The sequence below is a fragment of the Oryctolagus cuniculus genome, chromosome 6, assembly GCF_051225735.1.
Source record: "Oryctolagus cuniculus isolate XC-2025 breed Fujian yellow rabbit chromosome 6, ASM5122573v1, whole genome shotgun sequence".
NCBI lineage: Eukaryota > Metazoa > Chordata > Mammalia > Lagomorpha > Leporidae > Oryctolagus > Oryctolagus cuniculus.
In genome coordinates this window covers 93,925,693-93,940,855 of record NC_142872.1, presented here as the reverse complement: position 1 = coordinate 93,940,855, position 15,163 = coordinate 93,925,693, and the positions used below count along the sequence as shown (strand labels likewise).

Sequence of the window (15,163 nt, the reverse complement as noted above, 5' to 3'; positions counted from 1 at the left end):
GATAACCTTCCAGGTGCAGCCCAGTATCTGCACTTCAAGCGCCCTGCCCCTACCATCTTCCTCTAAGGCTCCTCTAAGGCCGGGTGATGCCAGCCAGGCTTCCCCCTGTCTGATAACTTCAGGGGGAAAAGAAAGAAAGAAATTTTTCATGTTTACATCCAAAAAGTCCTTTGTTCCAGGAGGAGAAGAGGTGGAAGGCAAGACCCATCTCCTTAAAAACCCCGGCCTCAACTGGACTGTGTGCTTAGCCCTCTGCCTCTCTGCTGAGCTGCCCGCCTGGCCTGCCCAGGTGTAATCTCTCCATTCAACCATGTAACCTCGCTCTCCCCCAGTCTGAGCAACTGGGCACTCTCTCTTAGGTTCTGTCTGGAGAGGTGCCCATCCATTCTTACGAATGTCCCTACCCTAATAAACCTTGCTATGTTGCTTTCCCCTGCTCTCTGTCTCATGCCTGAATTCTTTCTTGCATGAAGACAAGAACCCTAGCTTCCTTGGTAACACTACTACTCACATGGGAGACCTGGATGGAGTTCCTGACTCCTGGCTTTGGCTTGGTCCAACCTTGCCGTTGAGGCTATATGGGGGAATAAACAGGCAGAGGGAAGATCTCTCTGTCTTTCCATCTCTCTCTGTAACTGACTTTCAAATAAATAAAGAGATCTTTAAATCTTGCTAATCAAAGTGTGGCTGAAGGACCAGTTGTACCAACATCACCTGGAAGCTTGTATTTAAGGCAGAATCTCGGGCCCCAGCTGCATTGAGTCTCAAGATCCCCAGGTGCTTCAGATGCAGCTTAAGTTTGAGAAGCCCTGCTCCAGACCAGCATGGACACTGGGATCAGAAGAGCTTTCACAACCGCTGAGCCTACCCCAGGGATTCCGATGTGAAGGACTGCACTACTAAATGGTCCAGATGCAAAGCCACGGTGGTAAAGCACTTGAAGGTCCTCTAGTCCCTAAAGAAACTGAAAATTGGGGCTAGTGCTGTGGTGCAGTGGCCTGAAGCACCGGCATCCCATATGGGTGCGGGTTCGAGACCTGGCTGCTCCACTTCCGATCCAACTCTCTGCCACGGCCTGGGAAAGCAGTAGAAGATGGCTCTTGGCTTGGACCCCTGTCTAGGAGATCCGGAAGAAGCTCCTGGCTTCAGATTGGCACAGCTCCTGCCGTTGTGGCCAATTGGGGAGTGAACCATCAGATGGAAGATCTCTCTCTGCTTCTCCTCTCTCTGTGTAACTCTGACTTATAAATAAGTATTAAAAAAAGAAACTCTGAAATAGCCACATGTCTGCGAGCTGCTAAAGGGGAATTGCATACCCAGAGCCCCGTGCAGTCTAATAAATCTGCTGCCTCCTCCCTCACAGTCAGGAGCGGGGAACCATGGTAGACTGTGCCCACCCAGGAGCCGCAGCTTCCCCTGTACTTCACGCATCCTATTACAGGGTGTAATGGGTGTGGGAGACTAAGGGAACAATAAGCCTTGCTCGCTAGAGATTTTAAGGCAAGTGAACCTCATCATGGTTAAGGAGCACCTGAATCTCTTACACACGCTGTGTCTCTTTCAGATTCCAGCCAAATAATGCTTTCCAACTACTCCCCCATGCAGAGTGTGCTGGTAAATGCCAACTATGCTAAGATCAAGCATGTTTCTCAAGGAACTACCCTGACTTTCTTGTTTTGGTTTTGGGATGTTTGGTTTTCTTTTAGAAATAAGGTTTATTGATTTGAAAGGCATAGCCACCCCCCCATACACACATAGAAACACACACACAAAGCAAGGAAATACACACAAAGATATCTTCCATCTGATAGTTCTCTCTCCAAATGGCCAGAACAGCCAGGCCTGGGTCATGCCAAAGCCAGGAATCCAGAACTCCATCCCAGTCTCTCATGGGGTACAGGGATCGAAGTACTTAGGGATCCTCTGCTGCTCTCTCAGACACATTAGCAGGGAGCTGGATGGGATACAGAACAGTCAGGACTACAACTGGCACTTTCCTAGGGGATGTGGGTGTCCAAAGCAGTGGCTTAACCGTCTATGCCACAACACCAGCCCTGCCTGATATTGGAGGTGAATAAAACACATCCCATTATCCAACCCTGTAACTAGTTTCAGAATTTGACCAATTATTTTGCCTTCTACCTCTGAGTGCTGCTGTGTTCTCTTTTCCCAAACCCAGCCTTCCCTTCTCAACCCCTTAAAAAACCCGGAACCAACCTCACCCAAGAACAGTGGCTCTTGAGATGTCATTCTGTGACCCTCCTGGTCTATAGGAAGGTGATTAAACTCTCTCTTTCCTTTATCTCCAAACCTCATCCTTATTATTCTGAGTTAGCGTCATTGGCAAGGACCAGACTTTCAGTAACAACTTTGGAAATACCCATATAGAAATCTGTCGTGGAAGATCAAGACATAGGCCTGGAGCCAGTGATGTGGTACCATGGGTTTAGCTGTTGCTTGTGATGCCAGCATCCCATATTGGAGCACTGGTTTGAGTCCTGGCTGCTCCACTTTCAACCCAGTTTCCTACCAATGTGACTGGGAAGGCAGTAGAGGATGCCTCCAGTGCTTGGGTCCCTGCTATCCATGTGGGAGACCAGGATGGAGTTCCTGATCCCTGGCTTCAGCCTGGCCCAGCTATTGGGGCTATTTGAGAAGTGAACCAGCAGATGGAGGATCTCTGTCTTTCCCAGTCTCTATTGCTTTGCCTTACAAATAAATCTTCAAAAACAAAAACATAAGCCTGAAATATGCTGTGCCTGTTTGCTTAGCCTGTCCTCAGACAAATCGTTTGCATTAGGATAGGGTCTTCCTGCTGGAGAAGTTACTAGGGGGAGAAAGATTAGCAAAAAAAAAAAAAAAAAAAAAAAAAATAGTTAGGGGCCTCAAATTGGGAAAACAAAGAAAGCAAAACCGGAGAGAAGTTACCCAAAGCCAGCGGCACCCAGCGCACCCCTGCCATGAGTCAGCACCAGGGAGGCCCGGCCCCTGCAGGGGAGTCTGATTAAGAATCAGGCTCAGCTGCTGAGCTAGGCTGGGCTGGGCTGGGCTGGGCTGGGCTGCGCTGCGCTGCTGCTGCTTCTTGTCCCAAGACCAAGTCTTAAGAGCAACTTCCCTTCCTCGGCTGCCTAAACTTTTATTTTCTTTCTTGTGGCTGGAAAGAAGTGTCACATTTTGCTCCCTCCTGAGCCTTCCCTCCACCCACCTCCCAGAGAACGTGTGTGGTGTGCAGGGGGTGCTGCTAGCCACCTCCAGCCTCCTCGGGTGGGGCGAGTGCTTTCACGACTTGCAAGTCCTCTCTCTGAGCCACTATGAACTTTCTTGGGAAGTCCAGGAGCCGGACAGCAGCTCTTCTGCCCCTTTGCTGGCTCTTTTTGAAGATTCTGCGACCAGGGCACAGCCACCTTTATAACAACCGCTATGCTGGGTAAGTGGAGCGACTTTTATACTCTGCGCGGCTCTTCTTGGGGTGAAGTGGCTGGGGGTGCCCTTGAGGGTGCCCCTCTTTGTCTGACTTGTGATCTCTGCGTGAATCTGCACCCTTTCCTGGTCCCCCGAGTGAAATGTAGGCAGCTCACAGCTCTTTGGTTGAGTGAAGGCTGCGGGCACAGGTCTGGGTTTTCATACTAATTTTATAGAGTGCCAACCTCAGCAGTGGAGCCGGTGTTGAATGGGATTCTGTCTCTGGGGTAGTGTGTGCAGTATTTGCCTTGGTGGATGCTCAGTGTGAAAGATGCTGTTGTACCACGTGAATTACGACCTGAAAATTAAAGCCTCGCCTTTAGAATTGTCTGCAGGAGCAGTGGGTTGAAATTCTTCGATGATTAATTTAAGAGCTGAGTGTGTGGGTGGGGGGGTAGTTTGGTGCTTGTTAATCTGCAGAGTGATGATTATCAGAAACACTTTCAAATCTCAGCAATGCAAATGATTCAACTTAAAATAAGCAGAATAAAAGTAGCCAACTGTAAAGTGATGGGTATTTTTTCTGAAGGAGAAACACAGGAGAAAAACAATCATTTTTTTTCTCTCTCTGTAGGTTAGACTACTTTGTGTATGGCTTTGTAAAGGAGGCACAGGCCTGGGTAGAAAGCAGTGTGTTGCTATGCATGTTCTTATTATCCTGAGGGCTTGCTGTGGTATAGGCAGCATGTGCTTGGCTCAGATTTGCAGGGGGTAGTTCTTTGAATCTGGAAATTACAGCACGCCTGCATCTTAAAGCTGGAAGAATCTTAAATAATTCCTCCAGTTCAGTCCCTTTTTACTGAGGAGGAAAAACAGTGTCTTAAATCTTTTTAAATACTCCGCTAGAGCCCCAGAATCACCATTTGAGAAAAGTTTTCACCTAGACCTGGATTATGACTAGGAGGTACACGGTGTCTTAACAAAAAAAAGTTGTTTTAGAAATACTGTTAAGAATTTTTAATTGTGACCCTGGAAAAGAGAATCACATTTCCCTTTCTCTCCCAAACAAGCTGGGCACTTGCCTTTAGGGTTCCCCTGGATACAGTGATTGCAAAGGAAATTTTTAAAAGACGTCCTACATTGTAAGGATCGTGGGATGGGCATGGAGGCATTGGTGGAGGTAGGGGCTGTAGATAGGAATAGGATTCCAGTTTTTCTACCCTTGAGTTCCCAGGAGGGATGGAAAGGAATTAACAGCTGAAGGTCTCCTTTTTGGTTTCCTGGGCATACAAGGTCTGGGCTTTACATCCTGTAATTTGTCACCTGTGTTGGGGATCTGGTGAGGAAGCCGATGTGTCATGACTGGCAGTGCAAGCTAATGGTTACTGCGGACTCTCCTGGCTCATGTCAGGTCATGTGATAAACACTTAGCACGAATTTAAACATGCCTGTGGGAGTTAGGCATTCACTCCTCCACACAGTTGTGGCTCTGCCGTAATGACTGCAGTGCATGGCACTCCTTGATGATAATTTGCCAGGCCTACCTCAGCGGAGCAGGTATGCGTCCATCCCTAAGCACCACTTGGTAGTGTAAATGAGGCCAGAGCTGGCACCTTTTTCATACAGGATTTTCAGCAACGGGAACCCCTCTGGAGGAAGTCGTCCTGCCCTCTCTGTGTTCTGAAATAAAAGTAGTAATTGCCATTTTCTACTCAGCTGCCACATAGTTGGTCCCTAAAGTATAAATTACCACATGTCTGAAAGGTGGAAGGAAAGATGAAACACTGGGAAGCTGAAGAAGTGAGCCTCACAGCTGAAGTCGAGGGCCGCTTTCAAACCAAAAAATCTTTGAGTACACTTGTCATCAAAAATGAGGAATTTGAACTTTGCTTCATGAACTATATATCATTCTCTTGTCACCAAAGACAAATGCTACTCAGGGTTGAGAGTGTTTTGCTTTGTTTATTCAGGAACTACTTTCTGCAAGTTTAGATTTTCCGCAGACAAGATTCTGATGGGAATGCATAAGAGAACAGTGTTTCATACTATTTTTGACTGCCTTTGCTCATTCAGAGTTACCACTCTAAGCCACTTCACTATTGTCCCTTAATGCATTTTTTAAAATTTTCTTATTTACTGGAAGGGGAGAGGGAGTGGGAGAGGGGACGGTTGCGGGTGGGACGGACGTTATGGGGGGGAAGCCGTTGTAATCCATAAGCTGTACTTTGGAAATTTATATTCATTAAATAAAAGTTAAAAAAAATTTTCTTATTTACTTATAGACCAGCCCTGGTTCTTGCTTTCATGTAGAAATCAGTGGTTTTTCAAAGTTCATGGTAAATGCATGTTTGGAAAAAAAATCTTTGTGTGGATTTCAAATAATTGTGCACCAAAATTAATTTATCCTTTAGTTCCATGTTCTCCATAAAGTCTGAAATACCCACATATTTCTGCAGGTCTTGGTTGAATCTAATAATATATGATAATCACTTGTAGGACCCTCAACATGAATAAAAAAGCAGAACACGCACCAGAAACAGCACACTTCTCTGTGAGCAGCTAATAAACTTGGTCCTCTTTACATATAAACTACTGATAGTTGTGTAATAGCTGCTTAGTACATGGGAAATTTAAGTCTCTCAGAAAAAGATCCGATGATAAAAACTGATACCTTTGCAGTCCAGTATATTAAATTACACATTTATAAGGGAGACTTAAAATGCACAAGACAAATAGAGAAAATGAGGGAAGCACTTGACTTTAAATGATATTTACTGATAGTCTACTTTTGGAGGACCTCAGGAACTACAAATGCCAAGTCAAACACAGCCATGATAAACAATGGCAGGCGGGGAGTGAGACGACTGTGCAAGCAAACATCACCCTGTACTCTTCTTCTCCCTCATCTCCCTGGGAGGAGACCTCCTCTTTTATTATACTGTGATACAGAGGGCAAAAAAAAATAAAGATCTTCTACATCACAGGAAATTGGGGAAGATTCTTTTTTGGTGAAAGTAAGAGATTTAAATTAGTAAAACAATAAAATCCAGGAATGTTGCGGAATTATTACATGGCTATGATTTTTGAGAACTGCTTTTTCATTAGCTTCATTGTGCTGGTCAATATAGCAGAAACCCCGAGGTTTAACTGCTTGGGTTTTAATTTCTGTTCTCCCGCACTTAGTATCTGTGTTACCTTGAGCAAGTTCCTTAACCTCTCAGACCCCCAGTTTCCTTATCTGGGACAATGGAGGTAATATTAGAACCATTCTCACTAAGTTTGTTGTGAGGAATAAAGCAGCAGGATAGAGACTGCATGGCTCTTTGCACTTAGTAAGTAAGTACCTAGAAGGGGAATAAAATAGCTAGTATGTATCAATGCTTAATGTAAATATTTATAGAGATATTAATAATTCTCTCAATAACATTATGCAGTTGGTGCGCCCATGTTTCAGATATGCTAAATGAGGTCCAGATTGGGCAGCCTGAGTTCAGAGCTCACCAACACAAAGTCATGACTACAACACAATGGGAATTCTCATGTACTCTGCCTGTCTCCATAAACTGTACTTCCCAATCTACCACTAATTTAGGCATAGACAAGAATTGCTTTTAAGAAAAACTGAAGATTTAATCTTGTTTTGGGAACTGATAATATCAGGATAACAAAAGGAAGGAGCAGTTTATACAGGTACAACTGGAAACTTAATTTGGTCCCCTTCTCCAGGGTGATAATGAGTCACAATGGTGAGTCATTATTAGAGAAGCTGATAGAGCCAATAAAGAACAGAAAACAAAAGGTAAGGGAACTTTTAATTGTCACACACACACACAAGGTTGCACAGAAAATGGTCAAGGATGTGTGCCTTCATTCATTCACCAAGCATTGCTTGAATGACCAGCATGTGCCTGAGCATTGGCCAACAGAAACTGTCTAGGATAGCTTGCAATTTCGAAGGGAGAGGAGCTTATCCATAAAAAATTACAACAGCTGAGTATTCCTGTCAAAAATGCTTGTGACCAGATCTGTTTCAAATTTCAGAGTTTCGCAGCGTTCAGTTGAGCACTCCTAATCTCAAAATTCAAAATGCTTCAAAATCCACTTTTTGAGTGTCAAATTAGTGCTCACAAAATTTCACAATTCAGGGTCCATGTTTTTTAATTAGAGAAACTCAACCTGCATACAATGAATAAGCACCATAAGGGGTAAGCAAATAGCAGAGCTAACCAAATATAAAAGGAGGGGTAGAAATCCCCCCTAGGGGCTGGCCAACTCTGATCACCTAAGATGATCACTTAATCATCATCTGCTCCCGTACAGCCACATTAGCAGGAAGCTGAATCAGAAGAGGAGTTGGGAATCAGTCCTTGGCAAGCATTCTGCTATGGCAGGCAGGTGTTCAAAGTGGGATCTTAACCATTGCAACAAACATTTGTCCCCAGAACTTCTTCCTCTCAGTCCAAGTTAACATAGTTTTCTCCATTCTATCTGCCTTTCTCTAGCCCTTCCTCATTCTAATGATGTTTGAAAATAAGGTTTATGTTATTCCCTTACTCAAAAACCTGTTTTGGCTTTCTTTCTGCCACTTAGAGGAATCCCAGAGTCCCTATTTGGTTTTCAAAGTCTCTCTAATCAGACTCTTTGGTATTCCTGCCTCTATTTCACACTTCCTCATCCCCAGGCCCCATCAAAAGTCAAGTTCAGAGAATTATAGCTTCAGCACCACACTCCTTGACCAAACAGTCCAGGCAGGCCCCATTCACAAGAAGGCCCAAAGATAAGAAGGAGCCATCTCAACTCATGAATTTTAGGTTGATGTGGATGCTGTCTATATTTGGGAAGCTTGGGAACTTAAAGGATGTGCCATAGGTTCCAAGGTTGGTTTGGAATCTTTCCATCACAAGTCAGTGTGTAGTTAATGAAATAGTTCTCCTGCTAGAAGTTCAAATACCTGCTAGAAGTTCCTTTAAGCTCTTGACCCTTACTAATAGAATATTTTTAGTTTTCCTTATGCACTAGCTCAAAGTGCAGCCTCTAGGTGCTGGTTATTTATCAACTCATTATAACAAAGTTTTCTTCCCTGTGATATGTTCCCTGTGTTAGGTCCTCATGTTTTGCTTGTTAAGGACATTCAGTGTTGCAGCTCTCTCTTCCTCTGACTCCAACTCAGTAGAGGACAGTACTCCATGGAGACCAAAACTCCTGCTGTCCATGAACTGGTGGAAAGATGGGTGCTTTGGATGCTTCTGAGCTGCTTTCTCTTTGGAGCCAATCTGATAATGGCTCATTTGTTTTTTGGCACAAGGGTACTTTCTGGATAATACTATTAAGCATAATCACTTCCATCCCCCCAAAAACAGCAAAAGATGTTAATGTTTCATAACTTCACAGTCTGTATTGTGTGAGCTCCAGAAGCACGGTGTTTTTCTTTGCAAATGAAATTACTGAATAGAAAATAGAAATTCTTTTGGTAACATGTTTTAGAATCTTCATTATGATCAATCAGTAGATAACCAGTTTATTGGATTACAATTTGCCTTGCTAAATAAATGCTTTCTCAATCTGTCTCTAGGCATTGGCATATTTATGATAAAATAGAATGTGAAATATGCTTTAGTATTTTTCTAGTGTTGCAAATTCCCTAACAAATTATTGGATTAAATGGTAATGCAAACTTTTCTTTCAACAAAATTATCTTTGTCCCTTCTTTTCAGTGTACTTTGAATATAGTAAAATATCTTTATATCCTAGTTACTATTTTAGTAGGGATGTCGTTGGTTTTTTTTTTCCTTCCTTGTTTATTTTTCTGTTTGTTTGCTTTTTCTGTGGCAAATCACCTCAAACCTCAATGACTTAAAGAGGAAATTTCTCTCTCATGTAAAAGTTCAAGACATCTATGGCAGGTTGGTAGTGACAAAAAAACAGGCTCTTTTTGTCTTAAGCTCTGCTGTGTTCAACACTTAACTTCCAAATCTGTCTCTCAAGTTCAGCCAGCAGAACAGGGAAAAGGAAGTCACTCTTCCTATTGGTCAGAATTACATAGACACCCTTAGCTGCAAGGGAAGCTGTAAAAATGGTTTTAGCCAGAGGCCAGCTCTGAAAGAATGTGCTAAGAGCTAGTTAGCCATCTCTCAGTGGTCACGCTGATTATTCTAGGACTACCAGTCCATTTGCCCTTCCATTTTTTATACTTGGTTCTCCTTAAAGAACAATCCTTCCAAATGCTCTTTTGGAATTTTGCACTTCAAGCTCATTAAAAGTGTATATTTTATTCTTTATATGTTAAGTCACAGAATGTCCAAAATAGAAGAGACAAGAAAAATCATAGCCCAGAACTCCATAAAGGTAAAAGTTATAAATTTGCAGAACTGGTGGTGAAGTTAGGACTAAGACCCAGGTCAACAGAGTTCATAGCATTCTTGACAGATGACAGGACTGCCTTTGGTCATTCCAGAAATCTTACCCTTTCTTATTCCCTAGAGTTATTGGGCATGAAGTAAAGCAACTTGGCAAATCTTGGAAGTGTTTAATGAAGGAGGATTTAATTTCATTTCTATAAATATTTGTAGGGTGTCTGGATTGCTGCTAGACTGGGACTATGGAGATGAAAGAGCAGTCCATGTGCACAGCATAATGAATAACTCAGGCCAATAAACAAACAATTGAAACTCTAGGATCCCTGTGCCTGTGGAGAAAAATCTTGGTGCCAGGTGAGTGCAGAAGAGGGTCACCTAGTCTAGACTGAAAGATGTGGAGAAGGTCAAAGAAGGCCTCTTGATTGTGCGATGAGTCTTAAGGGACAAACAGAAATGTGAGCAGATTGTTAAATATGCAATGTCTTTTGCATTTTCCTTTTAAATGACTGGCATTAAAGTACATGCCCGTGATCTCAGTCATAAAAACAAGTAGAAATTTGGTTAAGGTTTTCCAGATGCAGAACATGTGTCATTGCAAAGAATTACAAGTGAGAGCATTTGATCAAATCCTGAAAATCAGAGAGCAATGAACTATGACTAAAATAAAAGGAATTTCTCTTGGTGGGGCTAAGAAGAGGTAAGGAAAGGCTGCAGAGGTAGGCGAGGGAATGATGTACCTGTGTTCCCACATATATAGTTCTGATTTCCCACAAAGGTGACAGGGTGCTAATGAAGAATCGTAAGCAGGGTGTTTTGGTGATTAAATTCACAAAAAAATTCTCTTTGCCGTCAATAAGAAGGGAAGAACTGAGAGCTGAAGATGGACAGCAAGTAGACTGGGATTTATGGTGACAACAGTAACGTGAAGAGGACCATGACACTGGAAAGGAAAAGAGCTGAAATTAACTCTTTAAATCAATTAAAGAATCATTCAGGAGGCAGAATTTTCACAATTAAGTAACCAAATGAGAAGAAGAAAGAAGAAATAGTGTAAAGTGAATTTCAGAACTGGGTAACTGGACTGGGCTCTTGGCAGAGAAGTAAGCACTCTATTCAATACATATAGTGTGAGGTGGCTATGAAGTACCCAATTGGATAGATAGGTTTGAAGCTCAAGAGAGAGATCTCCAGTGTGAAATAGATTGCCATGCTGTTAAACTGAATGGACTGGAGGGGAAAAGCCAGAGAAGAAGCTAGCAGAAAGTCCTAGGAGGACAATAGGAAATCCAGGAAATCCAGTGGATGAAATGAAAATAAGAAGTCCAGGAATGGAGAGGTCAGTTGCAGGAAGTTTGGCAAAGTAGCACCTGCTGACTTGGGCCTTACAGAAGTCAATTGGGATACAACCAATAGTGCCTTTGGAACAGTGAGTGAAAACCAGAACATGGTTCACTGGGGATTGAGTGGGATGTGAGGAAAACAGCAGTGAATGCAGACAATGATTTATTTTTTAAATTTTTATTTAAGATATACAAGTTTATTTTTTACAGTTATTTAACTATTGTTTTTTTAACTTTCATTTAGCAATATAAATTTCCAAAGTATAGCTTATGGATTACAATGGCTTTCCCCCCCATAACTTCCCTCCCACCCGCAACCCTCCCCTCTCCCGCTCCCTCTCCCATTCCATTCACATCAAGATTCATTTTCAATTATCTTTATATACAGAAGATCGATTTAGTATATATTAAGTAAAGATTTCATCAGTTTGCACCCACACAGAAACACAAAGTGTAAAATACTGTTTCAGTACTAGTTATAGCATTAATTCACATTGAACAACACATTAAGGACAGAGATCTTACAGGAGGAGTAAGTACACAGTGACTCCTGTTGTTGACTTAACAATTGACACTCTTATTTATGGCATCAGTAATCACCCTAGGCTCTTGTCATGAGTTGCCAAGGCTATGGAAGCCTTTTGAGTTTGCCAACTCTGATCTTAGTTAGACAAGGTTGTAGTCAAAGTGGAAGTTCACTCCTCTCTTCAGAGAAAGGTACCTCCTTCTTTGATGACCCGTTCTTTCTACTGGGATCTCACTCACAGAGATCTTTAATTTAGGTCCTCTTCTCTTTTTTTTTTGCCAGAATGTCTTGGCTTCCCATGCCTAAAATACTCTCATGGGCTTTTCAGCCAGATCCGAATGCCTTAAGGGCTGATTCTGAGGCCAGAGTGCTGTTTAGGACATCCGCCATTCTATGAGTCTGCTGTGTATCCCGCTTCCCATGTTGGATCATTCTTTCCCTTTTTTATTCTATCAGTTAGTATTAGCAGACAGTAGTCTTGTTATGTGATCCCTTTAACTCTTAGACCTAACATTATCATCAATTGTGAACAGAAATTAATCGCTTGGACTAGTGAGATGGCATTGGTACATGCCACCTTGATGGGATTGAATTGGAATCCCCTGGCACATTTCTAACTACCATTTGGGGCAAGTCAGATTGAGCATGTCCCAAATTGTACATCTCCTCCCTCTCTTATTCCCACTCTTATATTTAACAGGGATCACTTTACAATTAAATTTAAACACCTGCGAATAATTGTGTGTTTGTGTGTTAATTAGAGTTCAACAAATAGTATTAAGTAGAACAAAAAAATACTGAAAGGGATAAAGTATTAAGTTCTTCATCAACAGTCAGGGCAAGGGCTGATCAAGTTTATATTGTGTATTTCATATATACAGATTTAGGAACATAGTGATACATCCCATCCTACCCTACTTCCCTCCCACCCACACTCAAATCCTTCTTTCTCCTCCCTCTCCTATTCCAATTCTTAATTTTTTCAAAGATCTATATTCAGTTTACTTAATGATCATAAAGTTAACCCTACACTAACAAAAATAGTGCAACAAATAGTGGGAAGAAAAAAACACTGTTCCTCAACAGAAGAAACAAGGGCTGTAAGAAATCATCAAATCTGAAAGTGTCCATTTCACTCCAATACATTACATTTTAGGTGCTCTATTTGTTGCCTTGGATCAAGGAAAACATATGGTTTCTGTCTTTTGGGGACTGGCTTATTTCACTAAGTATAATGGTTTCCAATTGCATTCATTTTGTTGCAAATGTCAGGATTTCATTTATTCTTTTACAGGTAAGTAGTGTATATATACCATATTCTCCATAGTGTATATATACCATAATATCTTTATCCAGTCAACAGTTGATGGAGTTCTTGGTTGATCCCATATCTTTGCTATTGTAAATTGAGCTGCAAAGAACACGAGGGTATAGATAACACTTTCATATGCTTATTTACTTTGTTTGGGTAAATTCTTAGGAGTGGGATGGCTGGGTCTATATTCAGATTTCTGAGGTATCTCCAGCTGTCTTCCACACTGGCTGTTCCAGTTTAGAGTCCTACCAACAATGGTTTAGGGTACTTTTTTCCCTCACATTCTCTTCAGCATTTGTTGTTTATTAATTTCTATATGAGAGTCATTCTAAATGGGGTGAGGTGAAACCTCATTGTGGTTTAGATTTGTATTTTCCTGATGGCAAGAGATCATTTTTTTTCCTAGTGTCTGTTGGCCATTGGAGTTACCCCTCTTGAAAAAATGCCTGCTCAAGTCCTTTGTCCATTTCTTACCTGGATTGGTTGTTTTGTTGTTGTTGAATTTCTTAAGCTCTTTATAGAGTCTGGATATTAACCTATTAACCCTTTAGCAGCTGCATAGTTTGCAAATATTATTATCCCATTCTGTTGGTTGGCTCTTCACTTTGATGAGTGTTTCTTTTGTCCTGCAGAAGCTTCTCAACTTGAAGTAATCCTACTTGTCAATTTTGGTTTTGATTGCCTGTGCTTTTGGGGTCTTTTCCAAGAAGTCCTTGCCAATACCAATATCTTGCAGAGTTTCCCCAATGTTCTCGAGTAATTTAATTGTATCAGGTCATAGACTTAAGACAGACCATAATTTCAAGAAACTTGTCCATGAGAGAAAGTTCAGGGGGATGGGTGGGGGACTGATAACTGAAGTTGAAGGAAGATTTTGTTATTTTGCTCTAACCTTTTAGGATAGGAGGAATATGCCAATATTTTGTGCCAGGTATTAGAAATAAGAGCAAAGGTTGTAGATAAAGAGAAGACATAGGAAAGTGGTGGTGGCATTAGGTCTCTACTGAGAGGGAAAACTGGCTGATCTCTCTTTTCTGTGTAAAGCAGGAGGTAAGGTCCTGGCCCCATAGAGAGATAGTGGGCAGGGGAACCACCAAAAAGGGGACTTAAATGTGAAATATTCCTAATGGAAATGACTTGGGATTTGCAGAAGGCTTGCGAAGCATTACAGAGAGTCTAGCTGAAAGTAGAAGTGATGACACTTCATGAAACCATGAGCCTGGCTCAGTGATTGTCTTCAGGATCATTCCAAGTTACTTCAATGCTGCCTGGAACATGCTTCCTCCCTCCTTGGACCTTCCCTCAGCAAATCTACTTTATTTCCATAGAAGCTTGAGGACATATCTTTAGTAAGCCCTTACAAAGTCAAAAAGCAAGTCAAGCAAAATTAAAGTCAGCTACCTCTCTAATCCCCATCCATTCTCTGCCTTCCTCTTCTCTGTGCCTGGGAGATGGGCCTCTGTAGACATTGTTGGCTTCCTTTCAAGAAAATGGAAGGCAGTGAGACAGAAACAGTGGTCATTTTTTTTCTCTGTCACTCTTTCCTGTTTAAGTATCACAGTTGTGACAGCATCTACTAGCATCCACAACCACAGCTCCTGCTGGTGCCTAAACCCCACCCCCTGCTTCCAAGAGTCAAGTCTCCTGATATCTAGGAGTGTCATTTTGTCCCTTCAGACCCAAGCATTACTAACCTCTGGATGCTTCAGCATGCCTTTTCTATTCCCTTACCCTGTCAGCCCTCCTCCCTCTATTAAACTATCTTCATTTGAACTATTTAGTAGAATTCCTTTTCTTCTGGGACCTTGGCTGATGGAGAAATATGCTTGAATTGAAAGCAAAATGAATACATATTTAGGTGCAGGTGGTTGGTCTAGCATGCAAGATGACAGTTAAGACATCCCTATCCTGTATCAGAGTACCTGGTTTCAATTCCTAACTCATCTGGCTTTAGCTTTCTTCTAAGGCACAGCCTAGTATGCAGCAGTGATAGTTCAAGTAGTTAGCTGGGTTACTGCCACCCATGTGAGAGCCCTGGATTGCATTCCTGGCTCCCCGTTTTGGCTAAGGCCAGGCCCAGCCCTTGAGAGCTTTTAGGGAATGAACCAGTGAATGTGATATTTCTCTCAGTCTCTCTCTGTCTCTCAAATAAATAAAAATGAAAAGCAAAAAAATACAAATTGAACACTGCATATTTGTGTTAAAGCAATCTCTGGAGCTCAAA

General features: G+C 42.0%; 1 protein-coding gene across 3 annotated transcripts in view; it reads left to right on the top strand.

Annotated features, from left to right (window-relative positions):
* Nucleotides 1-2,941: 2,941 nt before the first annotated feature.
* Nucleotides 2,942-15,163, top strand: part of CPA6 (carboxypeptidase A6) — a 351,124-nt gene continuing 338,902 nt past the window's right edge. Inside the window, exon 1 of one of the 3 annotated variants that reach the window (XM_002710456.6) lies at nucleotides 2,942-3,427. In XM_002710456.6, the coding sequence (XP_002710502.1) occupies nucleotides 3,312-3,427 (116 nt within the window). In that variant the 5' untranslated portion in view covers nucleotides 2,942-3,311. The remainder of the gene's footprint in view (nucleotides 3,428-15,163) is intronic. The other 2 variants (XM_089336347.1, XM_089336346.1) reach the window with 2 other exon arrangements.